Below are 26,339 nucleotides of genomic sequence, written 5' to 3'. Positions count from 1 at the left end.
ATTTTGGTGTATATGGAACCTCTCTTTTTATCAATGATCTCCTTTAGGAATATGCCTCACAGTGGAATCTGTGGGTCAAAGGATTAGGACATCATAGCCATTTTTTTTCTGCACAATTCCAAATTACTTTCTGGAATGGTTTTATTTTCGTAGCTCCACCACCTAATGCATTACTGTGCCTATCTTTCCACAACCTGTCCATCATTGATATTTCCCTGTTTCATCAGATGGCTGGGGGGCCACCTCTAGTCATCCTGATCTGTGTCTTACCACTGGGCCCAGATGGTTCTGGAGCAGAAAGTGAGGCTGGTAACTTTGTACAGCTCTCCCTCACTTAGATCCAATTCATTTGCAAGTCATGGCATCACCTTCCTGATGTCATGGTCCTCTTCAAAAATTAAAAACAAACAACAACCTGTGAGTAGTACAAGAGCCATCCCACTGGGGATCCATCTGGCCAATTGCCCTCCCCCAACCTTCTCCTCTCCTTTTTCTCCTTTTCTCTCTCCTCCTCTCCCTTTTCCCTGTTCACATTGAATTTACCTGCAGGTGCTTCTGTCCGGAGAAATGTGAATTTTGATCACCGAAACCTCAAAAGATATCTTGGACTTTACTGGATAGATTTCTTTCTTAACAACCATGCCTTCTACCCAAATTACTCTGGCTTTGATTGATTAGACAATAGATCCCAACCTAAGCCCCAACTGGTCATTGTTTGGGCTCTGATGGCTTAGAGTGAACATAAATAACAATTGTTTCTACTCTGGCCAGAAATTCTGAGGGTCTTTACCTCCCAGACTGATTTTTTTGACTAGGTAAAAGAGGCCATTCTTCATTTCTTACCTAGCCTTAATCATTGATCAGGCATTGCCTCAGTGAAATTGAGACCTGGGAAAGACTTCAACTTAAAAAGGCCAAAGTCTCCCACTGCATCCAGGACCATCTCCAGTCATCCTGATCTATATCTTGCCACTGGACCCAAATGGCTCCAGAGGAGAAAGTGAGGGTGGTGACTCTGCACAGCCCTGCCTCACTTTAATCCAATTCACTTGCAAGTCATGGCATCACCTTCCCCGTGTCACGATCCTCTTTGAAGACAGGACAAACGATAACAGCTTGGCTTGTTTGGTGGTTGTGAGGTGAAACCACAGAGTTGTCTTGACTTTGTTTTCTCATTGTCAATGATTTGGATCATTCTTTCCTATGGTCATTAATAGTTTGCAATTCTTCGTTAAAGAATTTATTTCTCATATCCTTTGATGCCAGTCATTTTCTTTTCTTTTCAACTAAAATATCTATTTTTTTTCTCCCCCACATTGGGGGAAAAAAAGAAAAGAAAAAAACTACCAAATCTGACAAGCTCTTTTTAGAATTTGTGTCCACTAGAACTGCTTTAATTCTGCTGCAGACCTTATCACCTGTGGAAAATATTAATTTCACCCCTATTTTATTCCAATCATTTTATTCCAATTAGTATTATTCAGTGTGGTGATTAGATCTGTTATATTAGTCTATTAATTAGAAAAGGCTAGCTAGATTCTTGTCTTATGTTAGGCCCCATACTTTAAACTACAAGTTATAAGTTCACTTGCTTGTTACATGGCTTAACCGTGGGAAGCTAACTAGAGGGCCTCTACCCTTTCTTCCTGATGAGTAGGCGATCAAGCCCAAAGTGATGGAGATGAACTAATGATATGGAAAGTCCCTCAGCTATTTTTATGGTCTCTCTACCCTTTATCATCCCACTCTGTTACCTGACATGGAGAAACAGACCTATAGTCACTTGGCCAACAGGCCTCTGAGCACTTGGCCAATGCATGACCCCTTCTACCAACCTGTCTACTGGCCCATATAGGTGCTGTGTCATCATAACCATCAGCCCTGCCCATATGCCTTTCTACTGGCCATCTTCAGCTCTCTTGGAAAGTCAGTGTATAGGCCTGTCATCCAATGAGATCCTGTATTTTACTCTCCATCATCTGTGTCATCTAGGTATCAAGCACAAAAAAACTAAGGCCCTGGAGTAAGAGGCATCTCAGATGGTGAGGAAGATCTGAAGTCCCTTTTATTAAAGTGGGTCATGTGCCTTTAATAAATGATTATTGGCTTGGAGCTCTGCCTCAATGGTTTTTATTGTAGATTAGACACACCTCATGCCTGGACTATTACAAAAGCTTTCTGTTTTGACATCCTGCTTTATATCTTTCCCAACTCCAATTGATCCTCTATTCAGCTGCCAAAATGATTTTCCTAAAGTGAAGATCTTACCATCTCATTCTTCTAGTCAATGTACTCCAGTGTCTCCTTATTGCCTCCAGGATGAAATACAAAATCCTCTATATTTTGTTTTTATATTACAAGAATTTAGGTTTGCCTGTACTCCATGAAAAGTATCTTATAACAAAATAAATAAGTAAAACTAATAATATTCAAAAAGTGCATGCAACAGTCCATATCTGCAATGTCCCTCTCTACTTGTATATTATTTTTTTCATTTTTTAGTTAACAGAAATCCATTTTCTCTCCCTCCTACCTCCTAGCCCATTGAAAACCATGGATTTATTTTACCTCCTGCAAGATTTCTGATTTTATTGTTTCAATTAATTTTAGTTCATTCTTTAGACTTCTTTAAGTACTCTACCACATGATCTGCAAACAATGACGGTTTGGTTTCTCCTTACCTATGTTTATGTCCTCAGTTTCTTTTTCTTGTCTTCTGGCTATAACCAGCATTTGTCATACTATGTCATATAGAAGTGGTGCCACGGAGCATCCTTGTTTCACCTCTGACTTTCTTGGAAAAAAAATTAAGCTGGTCTCTGCTTACATAGTGGCAGCTCCTAGTTTTAGATATATACTATATATCATTTTAAGGGGAGAGCCATAGATTCCTAAGTTTCCTTTCACAGAAATGGATATTGTATTTTGTTAATTTTTTTTCCTGCATCTATTAGTATTACCATATCATTTAAAAATTATTATTAATATGGTTGATTAAGTTTATAATTCTCCTAACATTAAACTAACTTTAAATTCCTGGCTTAAATCTAATCTGGTCATAGTATATAATCTTTATGATAGCTTGTTTTAACTTTTTAAAATTATTAATTTACTTAAAATTTTTGCATCAATGTTCATTGTGGATATTAGTCTCTAGTTTTCTCTTTCTGTTTTAATTTTGCGATATCAAGACCACATCTGTGTCACAGAAGGAATGTCCTAGGATACATTCTTTTTCTATTTTTGCAGTTTGATGTCAAAATTCATTGCTTTTTGAATGTTTTATAGACTTAACTTGTGAATTTATCTAGTCCTGGAGGGTTTTTTCCCTTGGAAGTTCATTTCTATCTTGTTCCATTTCTTTTTCTGACAATAGGTTATTTACATTCTCTTTTTCTTGTTCTGCTAATGTGGGATTTTTACTAATTTTGTAAATAACCATTTCTTTACCTCCCAGATTGATTTTTTTGACTAGGTAAAAGTGGCCATTCTTTGTTTCTTACCTAGCCTTAATCATTGATCAGGCATTGCCTCAGTGAAACTGAAACCTAGGAAAGACCTCAGCTCATCAGCTTTTTGTCATATAGTTGAGCAAAATGTTTTCTAATAATATCCTTTATATCCTTTTAATTTGTTCTGAATTTTTTATTGGTAATTTTGTTGTCCTTTCTTCAGCTGAATTAGCTGAAGTTTATGTATTTTATTGTTTATAATACCTCAGTTTACATATGTAAAATTGTTTTCAGTTTACTAATCTCTTCTTGATTTTCAGGATTTCAAATTTGGTGCTGAACTGGAGTTTTAAACTTATTGTTTTTCCACTATTTTTAGTTGTATTTACAATTCATTGGTGTGTCCTTTTTCTTTTTTGTTAATAAAATTGTTTCCGGATAGAAATTTTCCTCAAAGTATGGCTTTGGCTGCATCTCCAAAATTTTGGCATGCTGTTTCGTTGTTATCATTGTCTTTACTGACATCCATTATTGCTATCATTTGTTCTTTGACCCAGCCATTCTGTGTGATTGTTATTTACTCCTCATTTGATCTTAATACTTTTCCCCTAGTAGCACTTTATTTAATGTAAGTTTCATTCTATTATGTTAAAAAAATAAATATATAGCAAAGAACTGGAAATTGCAGGGATGCCCATAAATTGGGGAATGGCTAAATGAGTTGTGGCATATGATTGTGATGGTACTGTACTATAAGAAATGATGAGCTCAATGATTTTAGAAAATCATGGAAAGACTTGCATGAAATAATGAAGAGTGAAATGAGCAGAACCAAGACAGCACTGTATACAGTGACATCAATATTGTTTTAAGCATGACTTTGAGTGAATAAGTTACTTTGTCTATTATAAATATGCAAATTAACTATAAAGGACATATGAAGAAAGATGCTATCTGTATCCAGAGAAAGAACTGATAAATAGAGGTATGTATAAAATAATTTTACATATATATAATATGTGTGGGAGTGTGTGTGTATGTGTAGATATATATACATATATATATGTGTGTGTGTGTGTGTGTGTATGTGTGTGTATATGTATGTGTATATATATGTGTATATATATGTGTGTGTGTATATATATGTATATATATATGTGTATATATATATATATGCCTATTTGTGTCTAATGGCAGCCATCTCTAAGGTGGGGGAGGAGAGAACAAAAAAAGATAAAAAGAAATTTACATGGAAATGCTATTTTATATTTGAGAGGAATAGCAGGTTGTGCATAGTAAATTTGTAGTTTCACGTGCAATCATTTTCTTTTTATTGTACTATGTTATAGAAATTCTTGTTTTATTCCATAAATTAATAATAAAATATTTTTTAAAAGTAAAAAAAGAGTACAGAAAAACAAATAAAAATAGCTAACAGGCAAAGAGAAATCCCAACAACATCATAATTAAAAATATGATTTTAGCCTAACTTATATAGTTACATGCTAATGAAACTGAGTACAAAAATGGAGAAAGATCTTCAAAAATATAAAATACCCAGCCTGTCAGAAGAAAAGATTGATCTCTCAAATAACTCAGTCTCAGAAAGGAAATAGAACTAGCTGTAAAGGAACTACCTAAATGGGGAAAGGGGGAGGAGGGGCCTTCTAATCTTGACGCAATCACAGCAAGAGAATTTTTTCAAACTTTTAAAGAATAATTAGTACTTAAACATCATAAAATACTCTCAGAAACTGAAAAAAGGACTCTACCAGGATCTTGTTATGAGACAAATGTCATCCTAATACAGAAGCCAGGAAGGATGAAAGGGAAAACTATAGAAATAGGATTAACGAATAATGATTCAACAATTTGAAAATAAATCCTATCCAACATACTATATTGATTTCTCCAAGAAATCCTTCATTGTGACCAAATTAGATTTGTAAAAGGGATGCAAACATGGTTCAACATTAGGAAAACAATCAGTATAATTAATCATATTAAAAACAAAAACACTACCCGAAACCATGATTATCTCCATTGCTGTGTAAAAACAAACAAACAAACAAAATCCTTTGACAAAGTACAACTCTCAGTTGCTAAAAGAGCAAAAAAACAAAACCCAGCAGGTGCCCATCAGTTAAGGAATGACTAAACAAATTGTGCTACATGAATGTAATAGATTATTACTGTGCTGTAAGAAATGAAGAATGTGATAAATACAGAGAAGTATGAAAGGATCTACATGAATTGATACAGATTGAAAAAAGCAGAACCAAGAAAACAATGCACAAAATGATGACAAGAGTAGAGAGAACATACACAGAAAATTAAAAGTGAATGTTGCAAAACTGTTAAGAATAAATATGTTTGAAAGAAGAGATATAGAAAGACACTTTCAAATCACCCTTTGCAGATGTTGGAGGGTCACAAGTGTACTTGGACTTATATTCAGACTTTTTGATCTAGTGATTAGTGATGCTGATTTTTTCCTCTTTTTTGTGTTTAAAACATTATTTTTATATGAGATGAATCTCTGGGAAGGGGCAGCTAGTTGGTGCAGTGGATAGAGTGCCAGGCATAGAGTCAGGAAAACCCATCTTCCTGAGTTCAAGTCTGGCCTCAGACACTTACTAGCTGCATGACCCTGGGCAAGTCACTTAACCCTGTTTGCCTCAGTTTCCTCATCTGTAAAATGAGCTGGAGAAGAACATTGCAAATCACTCCAGTGTCTTTGCCAAGAAAACCCCAAATAGTTTTACAAAGAGTCAGATACAAGCGAAAATAACTGAACAACAACATTGTATGGGAAAGAGAAGAGGAGGAATATTGAGGAAAACTATGTTGATGTCAAAAACTAAAGACATGAATAAAATTTTATTTTTCTTAAATCAGGAAGGTTGCTACTTAGTCCAGGTAAGAGGAGATAAAAGGCTTGATCTCGTCTGCATGACCCATTCTTGAAGAAGCCATGCTGGATCTTCATGACAACAAATTTTTTTTCTTGGTATTCACTAAGAATCTCTGGGGCCATCACCAGTCATCTTGACTTATGTCTTGCCACTGGACTCAGGTGATTCTGGGGGAGAGAGTGAGGCTAACGACTTTGCATAGCCCTGCCTCACTTAAATTCAATCCACTCACAAGTCAAGATTCCACCCTCCTAACGCCATTGGTCCTCTTTGAGAATGAAGGATCAGGGGTAGCTAGGTGGTATGGTAGATAGAGCACAGGCCCTGGAGTCAGGAGGCCCTGAGTTCAAATCTGGCCTCCAACACATAACACCTACTAGCTGTGTGACTCTGGGCAAGTCACTTAACCCCAATTGCCCTCCCCAGAAATAAAAATAGTGAAGGATCAGCAACACCAACAATGAATCTCTAAACTCCCTGGTCTATAAAGCTTGAAAAATCCATTCTCTTTCTAGAAAAAGAAAATCCACCACATCCCCCTCTTTGATCATGTGGTACATTTCTCATTCTGTATAATTTTTCTAAAATTACTAACTTGGAAATCAAATTTGTCATCTGATTATATGACAAATAAGTATTCCTTCCAATTAAACCATGGGTCCTAAGTATTAATTTTGTCTCCTTTCCAATCTCAGAATAAGAAGTGGAAAAAAAAAGTTTTGGTAACCACAGATTTGCCATCCCCCAAGGGTTTCACAGTAACCTCTCCAAATAGGCATATATATGCGTGTTTAAGGTTTCCTGTCCATCTGTTTGTTAGATATGGAAGCTGTAAACTTTCATCAGCCTGTCATAGTGAACAGAGCACTCAGTGCCCTTAAGTCAACAGGCCTAGGTTTGAGCTCCAATGCTATTTCCTAGCTGTGTGATATCGGGGGTGTGACTTAACATATATAGGCCTCAGTTTCCTCACCTGTAAATAAGTAGTCTGAACTAGATGACCTTTGAAGTCCCTCTATCCTCTAAATCCTGTGAGATTATGATCAGCCCATCATGTTTCCTAACTTTACTTCTCTGAGTCTCAGTTTCCTTGTTTGTATAAAGACTGAAACTTGATCATCTCTAAGAGCCTTTCAAGCTCTGACATCCTAGATTCTATGATCTTCCAGACCATACCCATCACCCATTTCTAATCACTGAGTATGCAAGGGGCCAGGCTGGTACCAACTCTTCCAGTGGCAGAGTTAATGAGAAGGGGACTGAAGATGATGGCCCTGATCTCCATCTGGACCTCTTAACCTGGGAGCTCTTTGTGCATCTCCTGTTCTTCAATTATTGAGTATCTACAACCTGGTCATACATCCAGGCCTCCACCATCTGTTCTCCTGGTTTCTCTCATGGTCAGAATCCCAAGAAATGCTCCAGGAGAGACAAAGGAGACTCAAACTTAACTCAGTGACTCACCATACTCAGGTAAGATAGCCAGAGGTATAGTGAGTGGGAAGTATGGGTAAAAGAGTTTTGGACTTGGAGCTGGGTGACCTGATGGCAAATCTAATACATACCACTAATTGTAGAACACGGAAAAAGTAGACTCAACATAATTTATCAACTGACTACACTTGGGTGGAGAGGGAGAGGGCACAGAAAAGGACTGAAGTGGCAAGCCTGGGAGAAGGGTAATGTTGCAAAGAATATGGGGAAACTGGAGGCTTAGGTAAGTTTAGGGAGGATGATGACAATGAGATGATGTTGCCTCTAAATTGCTGATGGACACAACCAACAAGTTTCAGCAGACGATTGCAAAATCCCAGTGAAAGCATTGCAAGGAATTTTTTGAGGGGGGCAAGTGGTCATAGGTCTATTATTTCATAAATGTGAAGAATCCCCTATGTGTCAAAAGCACTTTCATTGACATAAATGGACAGTTCATCTGGATCTTATAGTTGCCTTCCTTGAGGTGACTTGACTAGTCCATGGTTGATGTGAATTAGAGTACTTTAACTTAGGTCATTCTAACTGCAAGACTAGCCCTCTGTCCTCTAGGAAAATTGGGTAATTGGGGCTGGATAGAGAGAGCTAATATTCACATGAAAAGAATTATGCAAGCTCAGAGCTGGAAGGGAGTCCGATAATCCTGTACTCTAAAGGGAACAAAAAGCTCCACTACAAAATGGTCAGCACATGGTTATCCCATCGTTGATTTAAGAACTTCAGCAATGGAGAATCACTACAAGGTGGCCAAATGGGGCTGTTGCCCAAGGAGAAACCACAGAAACAGATGGATAGAGGCCTTAGAATAAGAAACTTTCTTACACCTCCATTTAAAGAGCAGGAGGAAGAAAAGGATTCCATGAAAATGATTGAGAAGGCACAATTCAAGAGGGATATGGAAGACCAGGACAGATCAGTGTCATGAAAGGCACAGGAAGGAACAGCATCCAAGAGGGGACCGTCAATGCTATTGACAGAAAGATGGAGAAGTTTGAAAACTAAAATCCTTTCTCCAGATTTGTGGAATGAGGGCACTAATAACTTTGGAAGGAGTGGGAAGAATTCTGTGTGGAGACCACGGGTATGTCCAAGGGTGATGCATTTAATGCGTCTTTATGTTCTTTCAGTGAGAAAATAGGACCAACCTGAGGAAAGTAAAACTTACAAAGCTCACAGGAGGCCCTTGGGTAGCTGAACTTTGCAGGGCTGATCACAGGGCACTCCATGGATGAGGTGAGTCTCAGAAAGGAACTGGGAAGGAAGAGGTGGTGGAGCTAGCTTGGCAGGGGAGGGGGCAATTGCTTCTCATGAAAGGTAGAGCAGGAGAGGGAAACACAGAGGAAGGACTGAGTAATACCATGAAGAGCACCTTACCCTTCTATTATGTTGTATGGGGGTTACAAAGCACTTTTCTTTCACCAGTTCTCTGTGTGAGGTCACAGAAGGGTTATTTTGAGGAGGGAACAGGCTCAGAAGGAGGTTGCACAGCTAACACATGGTAGATTGAATCAAGTCTTGAACACAGGACTTATGACTTCCCCAGGCTTCTTCATATATATATACATATATATATATATATGTATATATAAAATGTTCATCTATTATAAATATACTTATATTTAATTTACATATAATTTAAAATTTATATATATATATATATATATATATATTTTAAGGAGGTTAGAAGCCCTTAATGACCCTGCAACGAAAACCTTCCAACAGGAAGGGTCATTTGCATCATAATCAGATTTCCCAATTTCTGAGCTTCCCCTTGTCACTCCATCCTATTTACCCATTTCCTATCCAATGTCCCCAGGATCTTATGTCCTTGTGTTTCAACAAACACGTATTAAATATCTGATCTTGCTGTGTTCAAGGCATGATGTTGGGACTACCTTTCTTGGAAACCTCATGTCTCTGATCATTCATTGGCTGATTAGCCTGGAGAAGAAAGTACTTTATGGCTGTAAAGGGACATGAGATCAGTCCCAAAATGCAAGGTGCTGGCCCTAGGGTCTAGGAGCAGTTTGGATGACCATCTCTTTCAGAGGTGATTTCTGCAAAAGTCAGATGACCTCTGAGATCTACCCCAACACCAAGATTTGAGACATATCATAAGTGACAGAGGAAACATTGCCCTCATTGGCAGAGACGATTGGGTATTTCCTGTACCAGTGAAATCCTAGGTTCAATCCATGTCTCTAAAGAGTTCCCTGGGAAGCTCTTTAGCATTCTTTAGCAATAGAATGCAATCTCCTCTCCTGGTCTTCCTTCTACCTCTCTGATTGTTGCTTCTCAGTTTTACTCACTGATTGTCTTCCTTCTGCCTCCCAAATTTGGGTTTATCCCAAGGTTCTCCATTTGAATTCTGCTCTTCTGTAGCTGCAAATATAAGCTTATGGAACCAGGAACTACTTGAGATCCTTATTGTTGCTTTCACATCCTTAGAAGCTAGTGCCGTGACTGCCACATAGTTGGTGCTTAATAAATGCTTTCCGAATTGCTCAGATACCATAAGAACATAGACTTAGAACTGGAAGTGACCTTTGAGGACATCTAGTCCCACTCCCTTATATTACAGATGAAAAACTGAGATCCATAGAGAGGAATTAACTTCCCAAGGTCACACAGGCAATGAGTAGTAGAAGCAGGATTAGCACTCAGGACCTCTGCCTCCAAATCCACTACTCTTTCCTCTGAACTATGCTTCTTTCCAAACTGATTAGAATTTCCCTTTCTTTTCCACCCACTTCTACAGGAAAGGTCAAAACAGAAATCTTACTCTTGTCTACATTCACAGAAGGAAGAAAGATTTGAGAATAATAATAGCTAGTATTTACATAGTACTTTAAGGTTTGTATGTGTGTACGTATATATGTGTATACACATACATATATGTATATGTATACATATATGTGTGTGTATATGTGTGTATACACATACATATATGTATATATGTGTATGTATACATATGTGTGTATATGTATGTATATATGTGTGTGTGTGTGTGTATATAGATATAGATATATAAAATCTCATTTGAACCTCACAACAACCCCATGAGGCACGTACTAATATTCCCTTTTTCACAGATGAGGAAAATGAGGTCAATTGATGTGTGCAGTGTCATACAGCTAGGAAATATCTGAGGCTGGCTTTGAACTTGGGTCTTCCTGATTCCAAACCCAATATTCTATACTACCAAGCTGCCTCCAGGGATATGGACAAACTCTTGAGTGACCATAATCAAATCAAAGAAAACCTGGAATTTGAGTTGAGAAGACTCAGATTCAAATATGACCTTGGATGCTTATTGTTGCATGTGACTCTGGAAAAGTCATAACCTCTCTTAGCCTCAATTTAGTTATCTGTAAATTGGGAGTAGTAACAACATTCATCTCTCAAGGCTGCAGTGAGAATAAAATAACACCTTCTCTTCTGCAAGCATTAAAACATTATTCATATGAATTAACATTATTATTATTGTAATATACATTCTTTTCCCCTTCCTTGCTTGATGTCCTCACATAAAATGGGAGGGTTGAATTATATGGTCTCCAAGGTGGCTCCAGCTCTGATATTCTATGCTTTATCTTCTAATGTTCTTCCCAGTTCTAATATTCTATGTTCAATAAGTTGATCAATCAGTAAGCAGGTACTAAGCATCTTCCATGTGCCAGGCTCAAGAAAAACCAAGACAAAACCAATATTGTCCCTGGCTTCAAAGAGCTTACACTCTCTTGAGATGAGCATCTTTTTTAAATAAAAAACCCTGGCAACATAAACACAGGTTAATAGGAGAGTAGAGGTTCAAGCTTGAAAGGCCTCATGAGGAAGCTGGTATTTGAGCTGGGTTTTGAAGGAAGTCATGGATTTAAAGAGAAGAATTTGAGGAGAAATTGCCTTCCAAGTTGGTGGAGCGGCCCATGTGGAGGCTTGCAGATAGTGTGGATTGTCGTGTGTGACTGGCAGCAAGTGCGATGGTTTGGCTCTACTGTAAATGGTGTGGTGAAGAATAAAGGTAGAAAGGAAAGTTAGAGGTAAGATGAAATATGATAAGTACCAAACAGAAGAGTTTGTGCTTTGTACAAGAGGCCACTGGGATCAGCCCCTTTGTTCTGAGGAGCCACTGTGTTTTCAGAAAATCACTTTGACAGCAGCACAGAGAGTGGCATGGAGAGGAAAGAAGCTTCCCAGGTAGGATTCTGTTGTAATAGTCCCCCTAAGAGAAGATGTGGATTTTAATTAGGTGGTAGCTATATGAGAAGAGAGAAGAGAATGAATGAGAGAGATACCATGGGCACAGATCAGAAGGGTTAACAACAGTTTGAAAGTGGGGTGCAGAGGGAGAGGATAAATAAGGATTTGAGAATGACTCTGAGGTAGCAAATCTGATGACTGGGAAGATGATAGTACCCTTGACAGATGCAGTCAATCAATCAATACACATTAATTATTTATACATTGTATTTTGTATTTATAGGAATTTATTCATTTATTATTATTTATATAACAATGTACTATTATTAAGCACCTGCTATGTGCCAGACAGTGTGCTAAGTGCCAAGGATATGAAAAGAAGCAGTCCCTAGTACCAGAAGACATAGAAACTCTCTGAGATCTCTTCTGGCTCTGAGTCTCCTAGTCTATATCATAACCTCATTGTGAGAGAACCTGGGGGGACTCCTCTGAGATACACTTTGGAAGTTGATAAATGGACCTAAATTCAATTCATTAAGTACTTATGAATTACCTTAACATAAGACTAAGCTTATTAATGCATTTGCACAGATATCCTGCACCAAACCTTTCCTCCAGTCTGATGGGCTGGGAAGAGAAAGAGGGACAGAATTTTCTCTGCTGAATTCTATGATTCTGTCAAATCTAAGCCCTTCTCCAATTCTAAATCTCAAGAATGTTTATGAAATCCACTTGTCCCTCCCAGATCTGGGAGGCATAGCTAATGGTTCCATTTGATTGTCACAATGACTTCAGAATGAGCTGCTGCAGGTATTACCATCTCTGTTCTGACGATCACTTTTCATATAGCAATTTTATGATGGAGTTTGCGTAAAAAAATTGAAAAAGTCATCAATCACTTATAAATCACCTACTATGTACCAGGCACTGTGATAAGCACTGGTGGGAGAAACCAACCCTTAACAGGCACCAATACTGAACCAAAGTGAATACGATGAAATTTGATGGGGAGAAATGTAAAGTCAGACCTGGGTTCAAAAAATCAACTTCCCAGATGCAAGATGGGCAAAACGTGGCATTCCGTGTAAAAATCAACACTCGGAGGGTTTTCATGAACTTCAAGCTGAATGGTACTTGTAGTCTCAGCTGTGAGGCATAGCAACCCCACAAAGCTAGTGTGTCCATCCTTTGGCTGTGTGACAAAGAGCTATCAGCCAGGACTGGGGAATAATTTGGAGTATTATGCTTAATTCTGGTCCCACATTTTTGGAAGGGCATTGATAAACTGAAGGGCTTCCCAGATCTGGGAGGCCTAGTAGGATGGTGTTTGCCTTCCAAATCAGGTTATACAAGATTAGATCAAAATGCACTAGGGATGTTTAGTATATGCTCAGCTCTTAGCATAGCACCTGGCACATAGTAGGTGATTAATAAATGGTTATTGAAGACAAGCAGACTAAGAAGAGACAGAATTGACATCTTTGTTCATTTGAGAGGTTGTCATACGGAAGAGGCATTGGGCTTTCCCTGTGTGTTCCAAAAGGACAGGCCTGGTATCAATATGTAGTAGTGGTAGTGAGGCAGATTAGATTTGATGTCAGTGCAAACTCCTCAATTAGAGCTCTTCACAAATGGGAAGTTCTACTTTGAGGTAATGCCCCCTTCTCTTTTGCCTCCTCCACATTTCAGTATCCAAATGAAAGGGGAAACAGCACAGTGAAGCCAAAAGAGGACCTGATTGGAAGACTGAAGACTTGGGTCTAAATCTTTACTTTGTCACCTGTGTGATTCGGGACAAGTTACTCCACCATTCTAAGTCTCAGTTTCTATCTGTAAATGAAAATTTGGGTTAGATGACACTTAAAGTCCCTTCCAGTTCAGAATCCTAGCACTCTATGATCCCACAATCCTACAAATGCGGGATGTCCATTAGTCAGGGATTTCTCAGAGGGAATTCTTACTCAAGTATGGTTTGGACTACATAAATTCTGAGGTTCCTTACTACCTTGAGATTCTGTGATTCCCTGACATTATGAAAGACTGGATTATATGCAAAGTAAAAGAATCAGAGCGTTTTATGAAACCTTTGCCAAAAGCTGGAATTCATTCTTCAACGTGGTCAACAAATAGTCATTGAACCTCTTCTTTAAGACTTCTAATGATGGGGAACTCTCTTCCTAAGTAGATTATTACACCTCTAATTGTTGGGGGAAAAATTTCCATACATGTAGCTGAAATATGCCTTTCTATAAATCCTGTATATTGCTACTATGGTACTATCTCTGTTTTCTGTAACTGAATGTAACTGAAGATAATGATCATAATAGTAGCTGACATTGATATAATGCTTTAGGTCTTGCAAAGCACTTAGCAAATATTACCTAATTTCATCCTCACAACAACCATGGAGGCAGGTAGATTATTATCCCCATTTTATAGATGAAGAAACTAAGATCAATGTTAAGTGGCTTGCTTAGGTTCACAGGACTAGTAAGTTTGTGAGGTAGGATTTGAACTCATACTCTTTCTCCTGTGCCAGGTAGCTGTCTGATCCTCTTCTATATGAAAGTCCTGGAGATATTTGAAAAGATCTGTCAGGCCCCACACCTCCCTACCCACCCCAAGTCTTCTTCTCTAAGTTAAATACCACCAGCTCTTTCAAACACTTGCCATCTGAGGCCACAAGAGGAAAGTCCAATCATGAGGAATGTCTTGACCACAGAGCCCCAGATTTCCATTACCACTCCCATTTTGGTCACCCTCCTGTAAGCTCATTCAGTCCTTTCACTCTTTTCTCTAATATTTCTATTCATGGTGCCATACAAGTGTGAATTATCAATATCATCTAATGGTAATAACCATAGTAAAAATAATATATTAAGTTTATTATTACTTAAAAGGAAGTATTGTGCAATGTGAAAGCATATGAAATATAAAATACTAATGTTGTACATAATATATTGATATATAATATAACAATATGATATAAAGGACACAGAACTTACACTCTTAAGACTTGGGTTTATATCCTGTCTCTAGTACTTCCAAGTTACAAAACTCTGGCCAGGTTTAAGCTTCAATTTCATTTCAAGTAAAATGGAAATAATCATATAGACACTACCCACCCTGCAAGGATATTGTAAATAAAATGTTTTGTCAGTCTAAAAGTGCTATAGAAATAGCAGTTATGGCTAGTTTTGTAAGATCCAGAATTCATATTCTTTCCCCTACTCAATAACTTCAGTGGCTCCCTGTTACTACCTGGTTCCAATAAGACTCCCATTAGGCATACATGTCAAGCTCTTCACCATGTGTCCAACACCTATCTTTCTAGTCTTCCTCCTCAACTCCATGCACTCTATGGTTCAGCCACATTTTTGTACTTTCCATTCACCTTACAATGGCCCATCTCCCAAGTCTGTGCCTTTGAACTGGTTGTCTGCCACTTTGGAGATATACCACCTCCTTATTTCTGACTCTCTAAAGCCCTGGCTTTTCTCAAGACTCAACTCAAACATTATTTTTGGCAAAAGGCATCCACCTTTCCAACCTTCCCTGAATTCATGTAGTGCCTTCCCCTCTGTAAGCATCTGAAATGTTCCTGTTTACAGCCATGTGGGCTCTCTCATTAAAATGTAATCTCTTTGAGGGCAGGGACAAATTTGTACTTTTCTTTTGTATTCCAGAGTTTAGTATAGTTCCTGATGCATGTGAAACACGATAAAAACTTTCTATTAGATTGATTAATCCCTGTCCAATCTTCCTCAAAATTTGTCTGCATAGCATTGTGACAATACATAACACCATGAAGACTTTGCTCTTTGTCCCCAGCCTGAAAGACACTGGGAGAAGGCCAATATGACCCAGATCCAGGAGTTCATCTTGCTGGGCTTGTCAATGAGGTCAGCCCTACGTGGTGTCCTCTTTGCTGTGTTCCTGACCCTCTACCTGCTGACTCTCTTGGAGAACACCATCATCATTCTGCTCATCTGGAGCCACCCGGGGCTCCACAAGCCCATGTACTTCTTCCTGGGGAATCTGAGCTGCCTGGAGATGTGGTATGTCTCAGTCACGGTGCCCACCCTGCTGCTTGGGCTGTGGTCAGGGCCTTGCCATGTCCCCTTCACGTCCTGCATGACTCAGCTCTTCTTCTTCATCACACTTATCTGTGCTGAGTGCACACTCCTGGCCTCCATGGCCCATGACTGCTATGTGGCTATCTGTCGTCCTCTCCACTATCCAATACTCATGAGGCCCCAGGTCTGCCTCATGCTGGCCATGGCCTCATGGATGGGCAGCCTTAGTGTCTCTGTGATCAAGATGGCCTGCATTTTGGGCTCTCTTACTGTGGCCCCAATGTCCTCAACCACTTCTTTTGTGACATCTCCCCTCTGCTCAGTTAGTACTCATGTAGCACTGACTGAGCTGGTCGACTTCATCTCAGCCACTGTCATCTTCTATGGTTCCCTGATGGTTGCCCTGGTCTCTTATGTGACCATCGGCACAGCTGTGGTGCATATGCCCTCAGCAGCTGCCCAAGTCAAGGCCTTCTCTACCTGTGCGTCTCACCTCATTGTAGTGGGCATCTTCTACTCAGCTGCCATCTTCATCTATGCCAGGCCCAAGCACATGGTAGACATGGACCTCAGCAAATTGCTATCTGTCATCTACACAGTGCTCACACCCATGTGTAATCCAATCATCTACTGCCTGAGCAATAAGGAGGTCCAAGGTGCTCTTCACAAGACCCTTTACAAAATGAGGATGAGTCAGAGCTCTACTAGCTAGATGTGCGGCCAAGAATTGTATTCCCTTAGTGTGTTCCAGTAGCTATCCTCTTCCTTCCTCACTTTCTTGTCCTGTTCTTATAGTTGCCCAGGCTCAGGACATCATTGGCATGTTGGATGCCTCCATTTCTCTTGCTTCCCACATCCAGTCATTTGCTGTGCCTTCTCAGTTACTTGACCCTAAAAATGAGCTATGGCCTCATTGCAGCAGAAAGAACTCTAGATGTGAAGTCAAAAGATCTGGCTTCCAGTCCTGGTTCTGCCACAACTGCACGACCTTGTGGTAAGTCACTTATCCATTAGGGGCTTGTGTGTCCTCATTTATAAAACGAGAAGGTAAAACTGAAAGCTCTTCCAGCTCTATGGCTATGGTCCTATGACTTCCTCAATACATAGATACCTTCTCCCTGCACACATGAGAACCATTCCACGCTCTCTTTCTATCGTATTTCTGTCTATATGTCTCTTTGTTTTCAAATGCTCCATTCTAGCAGTGTCAAACTAAAATAGAAATGGATCCCTACAGGTCACATATTGACTTAGAAAAACATAATTTAATATTATCTATATTGTATTGTATTTTTATTTCTTTTGTTAAATATTTCCAAATTACTTCTGCCTGTAGCTTAGGGGTTTTGCAGCTGCTTGTGGCCAGTGTGGACTACTGGTTTGATCCCTCTACTCTACTCCTACCGTGGCCCCAATGTCCTCAACACCAAGGTGTTGAGCCTTCCTGTAAGACTTTTATTATTATTTTGAAATGTGAGTGATTCTCAGGCTGTTGTCACTCTATGTGACTGTTTCACCTTCTTGACAATTGTTTTTAAACCACTTTTTGTGTATAATCATCACCTACATCCATCCTGTCTGCAGATGTCACCATCCTAACTTAGACCCTTATTTTCGTTCATCTTGAATATTAGAGAAGCCCCCTTTCTGGTCTCTATGTCTTTAGTCTCTCTCAGTTCCAGTACTCTATGCATACAATGCCTCCTGCAAATAAGGTATTTATATTTTGTATGGAAGGCGTGAGTAAGATTTAAAATATAATCAAGGAAGAGCTCTAAAACATGTCATCAAGTTGTATGATAGGAAAAGAAGGTTGGGGAATGAAAAATCAAGTAACATACACACACACACACATATATATGCACATGTGTATATACATGCATGTATATATATGTATATATGCATGTGTGTACATATATACGTGTTTATACAGGCATATATGTATATATTGCCCATTATATATGCGTGTATTCATATGTGTAAATGTATTTATTCATATATTTACATATATCATATATCTCAATCTATTCCTTTATATTTTAGGTTAGCCCTTAGGCTGGATTGGGAAAATTCTGCTGAATATTCTAAATTCCAACCAAATCATCATCATCATATTTTTACAATGTAGTAGGGTCTACAAAGTCTCTTCCACTCAACAATGCTGTAAGATAAAGCCCACTGAATTTGGAGCCAGGGAACCGGGCTTCCAGTTCTAGCTTTGTTCTTTGCAAAGTGTTGTAGACATCTTAGCTTCTCAAGGCCTTTTCCCCCTCATCTATAAAATGAGAGTTTGGGAATAGCTGATCCTTAAGGTCCATTGCATCTCAAATCTATGAGTCTGTGAGTCTACATTCCCACTTTATATTGGAGAAGAGGGCAGGAGGAAGGAAGTTCAGTCATGGGTAAGTGACATTCAGAACAGGTAAAGAAGAGTCAAGATTCAAACACAGAATCCAAGCCCCATTCTTTACAAGTAAAAATGCCACTTTCAAATGTATGATGGAGTGGGGAAAGTCTTGGAATTCAGAGCTTTGAGTCTCAGCTACATAGCTAGGGGCCTGATCTTGGGAACAGTTAACACTTAATAAGCATTCATTATGCACATATGGGGTGTTCCAGTCATTGTGCTAAGAACTGGGAATAGGGATAGGAATAGGATTAGATAGGGATAGGATAGGACAGAATAGGATAGCACAGGTACTAGTGAAGACTGAGGGAATTGAGGGGATTAGGACCATTAGGAGTAATTGTGGAAATTGAGTGAACCATACTGACTCCATCTTGTAACTCAATTCTGGAACTAGTCCAGTACACTTTCTGTTCAGGTATGGGTCTAGTTCAAATTCTGTCTTGTGAGAAAACTATTCAATTGTGGGAATTGGGAGAAAACTTCATTGCATTGGTTGAACCTCGTCCTATGTGTGCAGGAAACTAGACTACCTCCCCTATTGCTTAGAGACCCGTATAAGGACCTTGGCTATGCTGACCAGAAACCTGGTCAGATCCAAAGACTGATGCCAGGCGTTTTCTCACAATTGTACATCTCAAGCAACCTTTACGTCTTATCTGAAAACTGGCCCTGTACTGGTTAATCAGTTACTGTTTCCATGTTCCTTTGATTGTTTACAGACACTTGGAAGGAGTGGGATATCTCGGGGTTTTTTTTTTTAATTTCAGGGAATTGAACGTGTTCACTGTCCCCCTCCCAACTTGGAAAGTCCCTAACCTTTCACCCAATTAGAAATCAGATTACCTAATGTTGTTTTGCTTCCTTTTAATTAATAGGTCTTATTTGATGAATTGTTTCTAATATAGAAAAGTCTGCCTCCTCCTGTACTTGGGATCCAGTGCCCTAGCTGAGGAAGGTAACTGGCCCCGATTTGTTGGTCAATTGGCATGCAGTGCTTAATAAACCAAAATGCTCAGAAGCTCAGATCTTTGTCTTCTGAGGCATTTCATCTTTCAGCCACTGCACTAGACCAATCATTCTTGATCTCTCAATTGAGGGGACTTTTACAAATTCATGTAGGCATCTTCTCTGCAAATTGTCATCTCGAAGAGTTTTCTGGAGTATTTATAAGTGAAGTGGCTTAATCAGGGTCACACAGCAATTATGTGTTTGAGACTTACCTTGAACCCAGGTCTTACTGGTTTCAAGGCCATCTCTCTCTCTTACATCATACAACAAAAGTGAAACAGATCTCTGCCCTCAAGAAGTTTACAGAGAAATGACAGGTACACAGTCAAATACAAAATGCTGCCTTTGGCATTTGAAGCCCTTCACCACCCAGCCCCCTCCCACCTTTCCAGTCTTCTCACATCTTACTCACCACTACATACTCTTTGATCCAGTGACCCTGACTTCCTGGCTATTCCACACACAAGACCTCCATTTCTCAGCTTTGGGCATTTCTCTGTCCTCTAAGCCTGGAATGCTCCCCTTCCTCATCTCCAGCTACTGGCTTCCTTTAAGTCCCAACTAAAGTGCCATCTTTTATAGGAAGCCTTTCCCAACCCCTCTTAATTCCCTCTTTTAATTTCCCTCTCCTTTCCCTCTGTAAATTATTTCCTATTTATCATAAACATAGCTTTTTTGTACATATTTGTTTGCTTGCTGTCTCCTCGTTATATTGTCAGCTCCTTGAAGGCAGGACCTGTCTTTTGCCTCTTTTTTCATCCTCAGTGATTATCACAGTGCCTGACACTATTAGGTCCTTAATAAATGATTGTTGACTGACCAGGTGACTGACCAAGACACAAGTAGGAGCCAATGAACCTTCTTGAGCATGATCAGAACACCACCCCTACAACATCAATTTGACAAGTGTGTGAAGAATGATTCACTAAAGGAAAGTCTGGATTCAAGGACACCAATTAGAGGGCTGTAAAAATAATGAAGGTGATGGGTGATGAACCAGAATGGTAATCATGTAAAATGGCCAATCAAACTTGGGTTTGTTCTTATTACTATTTGATAATTATATTTCAATACAATTGGTTTCCTTTGTAATCCTCCATATCTGATTCTAAGAATTTAACTACATTATCCTGAGAAAAGATCCACAGGCTCCACCAGACTGACAAAACAGTGTGGGACACAGTTTGGGACAGCTTAAGAACCTTGTAGCAGTCTGCTTGTATTCAATTCTAGGATTTCATGAGTAGGCAATACCAAGCATATTTTTTCTTCTCTCCTCCCTCCCCAGTTCCACAGAAAGAGAACCCCTGGTTTCTCTGATTCATTCCCTCCCCCTTCTAGGTAACTGGTTACATCCTATTGTTATTGGAAAGATCTCAACTATATGCTTCAGAAAGAGATCTTGGAAACTGGGAGATAATTAAGGAGATGATTTGCCAGTTTGAGGTCAAATGAGGAGTGGAATGCAGCTCTCCTGGGAGCCTGAGGGAGAAAGAACATTGACATGTTTCACCACTGTATTTGATTCTAGTGATAGGAAGTGGGACTTCCTTGAGAGTAGCTGGAATCTTGCTTCCTGAGCAAATTTTGTGAAGCAGAAAGTCTTTAGAGGAAAAGTTAGAGGATGAAAGAAAGTGACTGGTCTACTACAACTACATGAAATGTTTTGCTAGAAGGGATGCTTGCATGAGAGCTCTGATGTGAATTCTGGTTTGTATTCATTAACCTTTCAATAAAAGTTTCCTGTGACCATTTTTGTGGTCTGTGTGCTTGCAAGGAAAAGTAGGCATCAACACAAATACCTTCTCCACTAGAAATACTTTGATGAGAGAGAGGTTTCAGATAATGATTTCTCCAGATTTTCTGGGTGCAGTAAATGAATCAATGAAATGAGAAGTCTTCCAAGGTGACCCTGGACCCTTCATGTCGGGAAGGTCTCTGATACAAGGGTTGTGTCTGATATTACGTACAAGGAATGGTGAGTTCCAAATCATAAAGGGTCTTCCAGTGCAGACCATCTGACCTATACTTTGGGATACTGCAGGAGGGATTCATTTCAGGCCCGGATTGGACTAGATTTCTCTCTGGTTTCACCCTGCTCTAGAAGTCCCTGATTCAATGATGATCTTGGAAAGCAATCCCACTGCCCGTGGTCTCCTGATGTTGGCTATCAGGGGCCCCACTCCCCTTCATCTTAGTTATAACCAATAGCAGACAGTGGATTTCAAGTCATCTGGGCACCTGCTTTTTTCCTACCCAATACCCTCCACAGGGCAGCTTTCACCAATTTGTTCCTCAGGCTGTAGATGATGGGGTTGAGCATGGGAGTGATGAGCGTGTAGGACAAGGACACAACCTGCTTGCTCTCAGGAGAGTAGCTGGACTTGGGCTGGAGGTGGATGACACAAGCTGTGCCATAGAAGAGAGCCACAACAATAAAATGAGCAGCACAGGTGGAGAGGGCCTTATGACGCCCAGTGGCTGAGGGCATCTGTACAACTGCAGCCAGCACACGGCCGTAGGACCCAGTGATGAGGAAGAAAGGGACCATTAGGACAAGCACTGTAGCTACCCGGATATAGGCTTCAAAGGCAGCAGTGTCAGCACACACCAGCCTCAGCAGTGGTGCCACGTCACAGAGGAAGTGGCGAACCCCTCGGGGTCCACAAAATGGGAAGTGGAAGAGCCAAATGGTGAACAGCAGGGAAACAGGGATGCCTGCCACCCAGCACGCCACTGCCAGAAGGAGGCAGAGTCTCTGGTTCATGAGGACCCCATAGTGCAGGGGGTGGCAGATGGCCACGTAGCGGTCATAGGCCATCACTGTCAGGAGGAAACACTCTGAGGTGACACAGGACAGAATGAGAAACAGCTGGAGGGCACAGCCCACCAGGGAGATGCCCCTTCCAGCCACCAAGCTTACCAGCATCCTGGGCACAATGTCCAAAGAGAAGCAGATCTCCACCAGGGCCAGGTTCCTGAGGAAAAAATACATAGGTGTGTGGAGGGCAGTGTCGACCACAGTCAAGAGTACAATGAGGCCATTTCCCAGCATTGTGATTAGAAACATCCCCAGAACAGCACAAAGAGAACTGGCTTGAGCCTGGGAACATGGGAAAAACCCAAGAGGACAAACTCGAAGACAGAAGTCTGGTTCCTCCAAATCATGCTCTCAGTGGGGTCCTTGGGGTGCAGCAGTGCCCAGGGTCCAGACCTGTTTGAGGAAGTACCACCTGGAGGGGAAATGGTGAGTTCAGTGTACAGCAGGAGCCTGAAGGCAAAAATACATGCATACAAACACGTATGTGCACACGCACATGTGCGTGCATACATACAAAAGAAAAGCCAGCTGAAGAAAGAATCAGACATTTGTCCCTGGATATTGGCAAAATTCAAAGCATAGGAAGATTTGAGTCCTGCTTCTGATACTTGTTATGTGGATGACCTTGGGAAAGTCATATAACCTTCCTGAGACTCCCTTTTCTTATTTGTAAGAGGGGCAATGTGATAGAAAGGATAGAACAGTGGAGTCAAGAAGTCAGCACTGGGTTCAAATCCCACCTCAGACACAAGCTGTGTGACTCTAGACCATTCACTTAACCTCCCTGAACCTCAGTTTACTCTTTTGTAAAATGAGGAGGTCGAACTTAATGACTTTGAAGATCCCTTCTAACCCTAAATTTATGAGCTGGTGATTCTCTGCCCTACATCACAGAGCTATTGTGAGGATCAAGTGATATGTTGAATGTAAAGTGCTTTGCAAACATTAGAGACCTGTACAAATGTTAGCTAATGCTACTATTTACTATATATCCTTCCCAGAAACCATATGAGATGTAGGGGCACCTAGGTGGCTCAGTGGGTAGAGAACTAGGCTGGGAATCAGAAAGATGTGGGTTCAAATCTGGCCTCAGACACATACTATCTGGGTGACCCTGGACAATTGACTTCACCCCATTTGCCTCAGTTTCCTTATCTGTAAAATTAGCTGGAGAAGGAAATGGCAAACCCCTCCAGTATCTTTGCCAAGAAAATCCAAATGCAGTCACAAAGAGTTGGACACAACAACTGAGAAGCACCAGCAACACATGTCATATTCCTGACCCCAATAGAATCCAAGCTTTCGGAAAGGGATTATTATTTCATTGTCACTTTTGTGGCCCTAGCGCCCAGCATAGTGCCTTACACATAGAAGACCTTAAGAAATGCTTGTGAAATGGCGTGAAATTGTCGATGTTTTCATCACTTCCCCCTGCCCCCCAATGGTCATCATGGCTCCAACATCTAAAAGCTCTCTCTTATCCATGATCCATGCATCTCTATCTCTGAGTTATTTCATGGTGTTTCCCTGTGGACATTCTCTAGACTCAACATCATACTTTGATGCTCTAGAGATCCGTAATTTCATCAGTATCAGCCCTTTCTTCATTGACGTACATTCAACAACACTGGTATGTTGACCATGTGAAGACCATCTTAGCTAAGTTCAAGGGGGCACTCCTTACAAAGCTGTTCACCATATGGGCCAATGGAGGCAGGGAATATAGAATGGGGAGAGGGACAACTGATAAACAGGTGAAAATGCATATGGCAGTTCTGAGTTTCATGCAGCCCATCTCTGCCTCCCCAGGAATGGTGGAGAAACAACCCAAAACTGTTGGGAAAAATCACAGAACTTTGGATCTTGAAGGGGTGCTCAGAGGTCATCTATTCCAACCTCCACCTTGAAGCAAGAGTCCTCATTATGGTCATCCACAAGAGGACAGCTAGGGAGACAATCACTAGAATGGTGGGCATGGAATCAGGAGGAAAGATCTGAGTTCAAATTTATCTCAAATCTTGGTTAGCTGTGTGACCATAAGAAAATCCTTTAGCTTTTGTCTGTCTCAGTTTCCACAACTCTAAAACACTTTCTAACAATCACTTTCTTAAAAGGAATGGACCTAGAGTCAGAAAGAACCTTAGTTCAAATCCAGCCTTTGACCTTTACTAGCTGTGTGATCCTGAGCAAGTCACTTAACCCTGTTTGCCTCAGTTTCCTCAACTTCAAAGTAGGGATACCAATAGCTCTTTCCTTCCAGTGTCGTCATGAGGATCAAATAAGATAATAATTGTAAAGCACTTCAGCACAGAGCTTGGCACATAGTGGCAGCTATAGAAGTTAGCTATTTTTTGTTGTTGTTGTGGAATGACATATCTGTAAACCACAGTGCCCACAATATAGTAGGTGCTTAATAAATGCTCATTTCCTTCTTTCTTTCTTGCCTTCTTTCCTGCCTGCCTACCTTCCTTCCTGTCTTGCTTCCTACTTAACCTCTACCTGCCTCAGTTTCCTCAACCATAAAATGGGGATCATAATTACATCAGCTTGTTATGGTGGAGTTGAGGATCAAATGAGATAATAATATTTGTAAAGCACTTACCGCCATGCCTGGCACATTTGCCGTTCAGTTATTTTTCTTTTGTGCCTAACTCTGCACGACCTTATTTGGGGTTTTCTTGGCAAAGATACTGGAGTAGTTTGCCATTTCCTTCTCCAGCTCACTTTTCAGATGAGGAAACTGAGGCAGAGTTAAGTGACTTGCCCAGGGTCACACAGCTAGTAAGTGTCTGAGGCCAGATTTGAACTCATGTTTTCCTGATTCTAGGCCCTGTGCTGTATCCATTGCACCACCTAACTGCCTCATAGACTCTTTTTTTTTTTTTGCTTTTAGGCAATTGGGGCTAAGTGACTTGCCCAGGGTCACACAGCTAGTAAGTGTCAAGTGTTTGGGCTGAGGACGGATTTGAACTAAGGTCCTCCTGACTTCAGGGCCGGTGCTCTATCCACTGCTCCACCTAGCTGCCCCATGCCTCATAGACTCTTAATAAATACTTGCTTCTTTCCTTTCTGCTTGAATATTTTCAATGATGTAGAACTCACTCCCGTGAGGCACCCTTTTTTTTTATTGATGGAATGCTCTAATTATTAGGAACTTCTCCCTTACAAAAAATTAAAATGTGCTTCCTTATCATATAGGACTGTATAATATAAATAAGAGAAACTGGGTCAGCAAGGTGGCACAGTGGATAGAGTATCGGCCTTGGAGTCAGGAGGACCTGAGTCCAAATCCAGCCTCAGACACTTGACCCTTACTAGCTGTGTGACCCTGGGCAAGTCACTTAACCCCATTGCCTGGCCAAAAAACCCCAAAAGAATGACAAAAACCATCTTGTCTAGTCCATTTGTAAAGGAGGAAGAATCAGCCGAGGCTTCAGAGGATGCACAGCCAAGATGCGAATACCCAGCATCTTCCCCTAAATCTATGACTCTTTCTGCTAGACTCCATGATTGTCATCCTCAGCTTCCATTCGCTCCTATTATTTCTGCCCCAGAGGCCAAGCCAAATGAGCCTCGTTAATATTCTAAGTGATGGCCAACTCCCTCAATCCTGAAAACAGTGATCATGGTTCCCCAAGACTTCTCTTATTTAGGCCAAACATGTGAAACAGAGGCAAACGAAAGAGCCACACTGTTCCTTACACACTCACCATTTGTGACCAAAAGCATAGTTGGTAAGACACTTGGTGAGGGGCATGAATACAGGCAGAACCAAACCTCCTGACCTTTATGATGAGGATAGAAACCATAATCCTAACTCTCTTGGCCCTGAGCTCTGACCAGGGAACAACAACTGGCCGAATGAATGAGTAATGCCATCTCCACCCCTCTGAACATGATTGCTCTGCTTCTGCCTTCCTTTAGCTGTGAAAGGGAAGCCTTCTGCCTTCTCTGGCTAGGAAC

General features: G+C 40.4%; 2 protein-coding genes across 2 annotated transcripts; one reads left to right on the top strand and one right to left on the bottom strand.

Moving 5' to 3' along the window:
• Nucleotides 1-11,689: 11,689 nt before the first annotated feature.
• LOC110220040 (olfactory receptor 6Z7-like) lies at nucleotides 11,690-16,849 on the top strand. Its single transcript, XM_021003889.1, is given in 5 exon segments — nucleotides 11,690-11,882; nucleotides 12,003-12,058; nucleotides 15,893-16,394; nucleotides 16,397-16,460; nucleotides 16,462-16,849. Coding segments are annotated over 5 exon segments (1,203 nt in total).
• A 4,930-nt stretch (nucleotides 16,850-21,779) lies between these two features.
• Nucleotides 21,780-26,133, bottom strand: LOC110220041 (olfactory receptor 10A7-like). Its single transcript, XM_021003890.2, is given in 3 exon segments — nucleotides 21,780-22,630; nucleotides 22,633-22,826; nucleotides 26,087-26,133. Coding segments are annotated over 3 exon segments (1,092 nt in total).
• Nucleotides 26,134-26,339: the final 206 nt, after the last annotated feature.

This window comes from Phascolarctos cinereus, unplaced genomic scaffold, assembly GCF_003287225.1.
Source record: "Phascolarctos cinereus isolate Bilbo 61053 unplaced genomic scaffold, phaCin_HiC Scaffold_726;HRSCAF=1367, whole genome shotgun sequence".
Lineage (NCBI taxonomy): Eukaryota > Metazoa > Chordata > Mammalia > Diprotodontia > Phascolarctidae > Phascolarctos > Phascolarctos cinereus.
The sequence above is the reverse complement of the archived record's forward strand: the minus strand, read 5'-3'. Positions and strand labels throughout refer to the sequence as shown.